Raw genomic sequence first — 7165 nt, forward strand, 5'->3', positions numbered from 1 at the left:
ACACTCACATTGATAGTCCTTCAAAAAGAGGAGCACATGCACAGTCCCTCATTAAGGCTCCTGGTGGGTGCCCACATAGACAGCATGGCCAAAGACACACACAGAGACACACACATTCCTCACTCAATCTAAGCAGCACCAGCTGCACCCACTCCACCCTGTCCTGGGGGCAGTTGCTGTAGCAACAATTACCATGTCATTCTTTCTGGGGTGTGTGTGTACACTAATACCCCACTGATGGATTATGGCTGGTATTCCACCTGTTTCTCTGCTGAGTGTGGGAGTATGTGTGTATGTTCATTCAGTCCTGTCCATCTCATAAGAGCCCCTAAGAACTAGGTGGTCTAAAGCAGTGTAACCTTTGACCTCCAACGGCTTGATGATTGACCTTTTTGACCTTTTTTTAAACCTAAATCAGAGCAGGAATCAGACGTACATTCCCCATGAGTCGCTCTGTCCGTCCACGCATCTGTTCATCCATTCACCCGTCTACCCACCCAGAAACTTCACACACACACACACACACACACACACACACACACACACACACACACATATATAGAAAAAGATAGAGTCACTAACATTCTGTCAGAGTGTCTGTCAGTTTAGGGGCAGCTGGGGATATATTTAACCACACTGTGTGTGTGTGTGTGTGTGTGTGTGTGTGTGTGTGTGTGTGTGTGTGAACATTAGATTACCTTAGTCATGAGAGAGACTGATGTTCGAATATGTGATTAGAGCAAATGTGTGGCGTGTGATACAGCTAAGGACATTCCTGCATCAGCAGACACACTCTCTCTCTCTCTCTCTCTCTCTCTCTCTCTCTCTCACACACACACACACACTCACAGAGAAGCTCTCAGTCACACAAATGCTTTCATTTCCTGGCCACTAAAAGACAATATTGTTTGCTACTGTTTGACATGGGGGAAATATAAATCATCCAATGTGTGACCAAAAGAACACCTGTGAGGATATTGAACATATATAGCCCTTGAATGGAAAACTACCTTTACCTCAGCCTAGTTAAATAATAAGAGATCAGTACATGGAGGAGGCACACTATGAACCGGTTGTGTCATCTTTCAAAAGCAAAATAGGTACAACAAGATTTTGCCCTTGTTAAACACACCCAGCCCACAAGCGAAAGAACCACCCGAGGCGAAATGCAACGGCTAATTCAGTTCAATATGGAAGAAAAGGCTTAAAGGTAAGCAAAGCTAGGAGACTGGAGGAAGCACCACTAAATCTGGGTGCAGGGAAGCAGGTGAAACAAGCAGCTGCTATGCTTAAAGCTAACCTAGCTGACTGGCTAGCTAACAGCACACCATGCAAAAAAAAAAAAAAAAAAAAAATTCTCCAAAAGGACACAGATAGGATGTTGTGCTATATTATGATATGCAGTCATATGGTGCATGGGTCCTGTGAGCTATCATGGTGCCACAAACCAGAGAATACAATTAGAGCTCATCTCTTTTTTTCAGGAGCCCTCCATTAAAGGAAAAACTGTGAAATAACAGGGTTGTAAAATAGGCCTGTAAAACCGCATCTGAGCATTTTTTTACTCAAAATCTGATGTTTAATATATATATCAATATTTTATAAAAATTAAACTTCAATACTGAATAAATGCATTCTATGGCACCTTTAGAGGCAACCTTGACTGCTAAAACATGTGAGTGTCAATATAACATATGATTTATATAAATCCATACAAAATACATTGCCCAAGAAAAACACTTTTTTAACTGCCCAATTTTCCATCCCATGTCCAGTGTAACTCTAAGACACCATCACAGTGTCTTGAGTAATACATTTACTTTAGCATGGTTATAGGCCTACTCTTCCCACCTGTGTCAGTATGTAAAATATGTCTGAAACCAACTCAGCTCCACTCTGTAACCGAAGGAACTCTCCAGAGAGCAAAGAATGAGTGACAGCAACACACAGCAGCATCCGACCAGCAGCTTCATCCGCTTTCGCGCAGCTAGTTTTGTCTGCCGGGATAAGATGACATGGAGTCGTCTGAACAACCCTCCCCCAAAACACAAGGATGAAGACAAAGTCAGTTTTTTTGGCAGAGTGAATTTAGGCCATATAATTGGCTGGAAATGGGACTAGTTTTCAACTCAAGTGTGTGTGTGGGTGTGTGAAAGAGCGGGAGGGTATATGTTTGCATATGTGGTCTGTATGTTGCCTCTGAATGGGCAGCCCTGTCTGGGCCAGCACCCCCCTGGGGATGAGTTTCCTATGTCGTGCCGTAGGAAAAACGGGACACACTTCCTGTAAAAATGGGGTTATCACTTCCCCAATTACAGCCCAATTAGAGAGAAGAGGTCTGGAGATTAGGGCTGAGAAAAAAACACACACACACACACACACACACACATCCAAGTTTGTTTTTGTACCTTGGCAGGACTTGGGGTGCCATATGTAAGAGAGAGAGAGAGAGAGAGAGAGAGAGAGAGAGAGAGAGAGGGAGAGACTCTATGTAATAATATGCCAAATATTTTTAGATTGTATGTGAATATAGATATGTGCCCATATGTAATTGTCTATAAATAGTCAATATTAATATTAGTCAATAAATATTTGACAATATATTAAAAAGGTGAGAACTGCATGTAATGATAATATATAATTGGTAGTATTATATAGTATTATTCAATATCACACAATAACACAAAGCACAAACCAAAACCACACCATAAACACACTCTGCCAGTGTCTGGACTGTCTCAGCTGTTACTCACACACACCTACTCTTGATGACCTACAACCTTTCCTGAATATGAGCATACATCATAATTAGACCCTGTCACACACATTCAGGCACACACACACACACACACAGTCCATCCATTATGTTAGCGTTCCCTGCCTGTCATAGCCTAGTATAACCCTACTATATTTACACTGACTCATTACCATCAGCAACATCACTATTGACCTCATCTCATTGCTTTGATGCAACACTCCATAAAAATGCTGCCCGATGCTGCCCAGTGCCGCAGAGATGAGTCCTGCTGTTGGGCATCCAGAACCTCTTCCACCACACTCTCAGGAAACTGACAGTGTTGGCAGGCTGGCTCTTTTCCCAGTCGCTTTGTCACACACCAGCAAATCGCCCATCTGTTGGGTGGCACAATGGAGGTCCTATAGCTGTCTGAGCACTCCAAGACACTTCACAATGAATTATGGTCAATATTATGAGAAGCCATGCTGATTAGTATTACAAACAGTAACTGACCAGTTTATATAAATAAGCTGAATATAACCATACCAATCAAACCAATATGTAATTACAGACTGACCAAGCCAAGTATTGCTTAATGAACTGTATCTAGCTGAGAGCTCCCAAACAAGCTGTAGACACATTATGGTCTACAACCCATCATTGAAAAACCAAGCCATGCCTCAGAGATCCGGAGAACTGCTGCACTGTGTTTGGCTCTCATAGCGATCATGCTTAACTGGTGATGGTGGAAACATCAGCGTGAGTGTTTTCAGCATGTGCATTTGAGTGGCTTGGCAAAAAAACGCCAGATGCCACTAATCCATTTGGAAATCGGGCCAGAATGTAGGCTAATCATCATTAGTCCAGGCCACACACACATACACACACACACACACACACACACACACACAATACAGACTCTTTGGAATGAATTAAGTAAATAAGCCATTTAAGTCTAAAGTTTGGGAACACCATACACATACTCACATACTCACAAGAACTAAAGGACTAAAGCAGAGTCTGACACTCGCATGGACTAAAGCAGGGGCCAAGCAAATCTGCTGTCTGCCAATGTGTGTGTGTGTGTTTTGAGATATCTTACCTGAGTGTGTGAACTGCAGTCTGGGTTGAGATGGTTTCCATGCTCCTGTTATAGTAGAAGCCAGCAGAAGTGCAAAGACCAGAGACAATCTTCTCCCCATGGCTGTCTCACACTCACACTCACACTCACACTCACACACACACCAACACAATAGACTCACTCTTTACACCTAACAATCTAAATACAAGCACGCCGACTCTGAATTAGCTAATGCACACACAACTATGTGCATCACACACCTCCTGCTGAGTGTGTGTGTGTTTCTCCACAGTGCAGTGAAATCTAATCCAGCCTGCTTTAATATTCTTGTTGCCAGCGTCTTCCCGGTACCCTCTCTACTTCTGCGTCTCGCTTGTGCTCCTGTTCTCTTTCTCTCTCTCTCTCTCTCTCTCTCTCTCTCTCTGCTTTCCTTCTGTCCAGCAGTATCTTCTGGAGTGGAGTGGAATAAGCACTGCTTCACTGACACTCTCTCTTTTTCTCTCTCTCTCCTTCAGATACTCTGTTTCTCTTCTTCTCGCTCTCCTGTTGTCTGTGTTGTCCTCTTCTGTCTTCTGTCTTCTTCTGTTTTATAGTCAGTCTTGTGGTTTACGTCTCCCTCTCTCTCTTGATCTGTCTCTCTCTGTCTCCCTCTCTTTCTCTCTCTCCTCTTTAAGCCGTCCCTCCCTCCTTACTTATACACACTCCACTGTAAAGGAGTGCACTACTCCACGCCTCCCTCTCTCTCCCTCTCCCTCTCCCTCTCTGTCCCTCACTCCCTCCTCAGTGTGGTCTTAAAAAAGGGGATGAGACAGTTGGTGTGTGCCTTTCATCTCAGTCCATCTCTCTCTCTCTCTCTTCCTATCTATCTCTCTCGTTCATGTTGTCCACCACACCCATTCTTCCTCTCTGTGACTCTTTGCGCCCTGATTATGTCTCTAAATCCCTTTCTCATTTTCTCTCCACTCTTATCTCAGCTTCACAAGCGCTTCTGAGTTCGGACACACAGAAATCACTGCCTGTCCCAAGCGCGCAGAGCGGTACGCCAAATGCCAGTGAATCTGTCTACAGCTACAGTGACACAGTCAGAGTGCGAAAAGCCCAAACACAGCACATGAGAGAGAGATTAGCCGGGATCAGTAGAGACATAGGAAACACTGGTGTGGATCAACTGAGAAAAACAATCAGAATCTGGCAGAGGAGGAGAAATAGAGAGAGTTGGAGTGGCGTGCAGCTGCAGATTACACCTAATCATGAATTGTAATAGAGCAGTCCAGTCTACAGGGGTTCCCTACTGAAAATGCAACCAGGGCTAAACCTGATCTGTGTCTCTGGACAGCTTTAGCAGGCTCACAAACCATTTTATGCCACTGATATAATGAAAATACACACCAAATGTATGTGGACACCCCTTCCAATTAATGCATTCAGCTATTTTAAGGTGCACTCATGATGACACACATCACATAAATGTGAAAATACACAAATACACAAACAGTTTGACTAGTCCTTGTAGACAAGTACTGCTGATAGTAGTTATTACACCATTAATTACACGAGTAATGACATTATTGGCAAACAATTACACACCACTGAACAACCAGGACTGATCATTATGGTTTTAAGTCATGGCATGCTACTGATGCCCATTAGTAATCCCATCTCTTGACTACTGTAGAGCTATCGCCACTGTCGGACTGAGTGTTGTATTGGTAGCCAAGCCAAGTTATGTACCAGATGAAACTACTGTCAAAACAAACAAACAAAAAAGCTAGAGGGGTATAAAGCCCCCAGCACTGAATTGTGGAAGAGTGGAACTATGTTCTCTAAAATGATGGTGCTCCATCCAAATACCTTTTTTCGTGTGATCATCCAACATTGCTGAATGCAATCAAATCTGCACAGCAATGCTCCAAATCTAGTAGAAAGCCTTTCATGGACAGTAGAGACAGTTACTCCAACAAAAAGCAGAAGAAACTCTTTTTAATACCCATCATTTGGGAGAAAACAATGAATGGGCAGGTATCCAAATACTTTTGTCCATATTGTGTAATTGCATCCTTTTAAAATGCAATTCACTGTTAATTATTAAGAATATGCAGAAAATGACATTTGAATACTAAGAAATGTTTAAAAATACTAAATAAATAAAAAATAAATCAAACAAATTGACACACTGGCTCAGGAAAAAATGATTATTGTGACAGGTTTATTCAGAGTGAGACAGCTCAAAAGTGTATCAGAGGGATAGACTGAACAGCGACTAAACTTAACAAGGCTCAGAGAAAGACACTGTAAACGAGAGAGAGAGAGCGAGAGAGCGAGAGAGAGAGAGAGCGAGAGAAGAGAGAGAGAGAGAGAGAGAGAGAGAGAGAGAGAGAGAGAGAGAGAGCACTACAACACTATTAATTTCTGCTGTCTGACACTCATGACCTTGTCGCCCTCTAGTGGAACCAAAACACATCAAAAAACTGTGGTTTCTCAGGCTGTCCAACCTGTTGGTTTTCTTGAGACCTCATTGGACACACTCATCTACTGGACACTGGCCAAGGTTTTGTATCTGTTAAGAACTCATTGCTTGCACTTTTCTTGTACTTTCAGAATAATTACCCAATAATTCCCTCAGGGCAGTGGTCATCAGCCTCATCTGATCCTTCTAATTACTGCCTTCAGCTCCTGACTAGCTGAACAAGCTGTCTTTGATTCGGGTTGGTGGTGGAACCTGCAGACAGACTGATCTCAGAGAGGGGGGATGGTGAGCACTGAGGTAAGGTAAATGTTTGGCATACTTGGGTCAGACTGTCATGGATCTCGTTATGTCTGTGGAAAACAAAAGAAGAATCTTAGACCATCTGTCAAGCATGATGGTGGTGGTGTTGATGGTAGGGGATACCAAAGTCCTTATAGGCAAGTCTTTTTGCTCTGCAGCCATCTTTGCAATGCTGCCGGGCAGTTACTTCCAGGCACAGTTCAGCAGATTTCCACATCCGGGGGGGCTTTTCTTCCACTTCTGCCGATGTAACCAGCAAGCAGATTGTCTCTTTTTGCTGTAGGGCGGGGCGTTATCCATAAACAGACTGAGCGTTACGAGAACTCCCATTCTTATTTTAACCAGTGGCCAGTCTCCTCATTCATAAAGTCTCTGGACCTGGACACCTTGTTACCCATTGAGGGAACTATGAATTCTGCTCAGAGACGAGGTCATTACAGAGTTGAACAATAGTAACAATAGTAACAATAGCAAGCTGAAATGAATGTCCCACAAAATGAAGAACACTACTAAACTTCAACACTATTACACTGAATAACAACACCAGCTACTCAAACTGTATGCTGAATATGCAGCAGTG

General features: G+C 43.1%; 1 protein-coding gene across 1 annotated transcript in view; it reads right to left on the minus strand.

The window, feature by feature from the left end:
- The window catches only part of sema3h (sema domain, immunoglobulin domain (Ig), short basic domain, secreted, (semaphorin) 3H), a 30590-nt gene extending 26059 nt beyond the window's left edge, over positions 1-4531 (minus strand). Inside the window, exon 1 of the mRNA XM_072681566.1 lies at positions 3840-4531. Within this exon, the coding sequence (XP_072537667.1) occupies positions 3840-3939 (100 nt within the window). The 5' untranslated portion in view covers positions 3940-4531. The remainder of the gene's footprint in view (positions 1-3839) is intronic.
- Between the last annotated feature and the right edge of the window lie 2634 nt (positions 4532-7165).

Source organism: Salminus brasiliensis, chromosome 6 (genome assembly GCF_030463535.1).
Source record: "Salminus brasiliensis chromosome 6, fSalBra1.hap2, whole genome shotgun sequence".
Taxonomy (NCBI): Eukaryota; Metazoa; Chordata; class Actinopteri; order Characiformes; family Bryconidae; genus Salminus; species Salminus brasiliensis.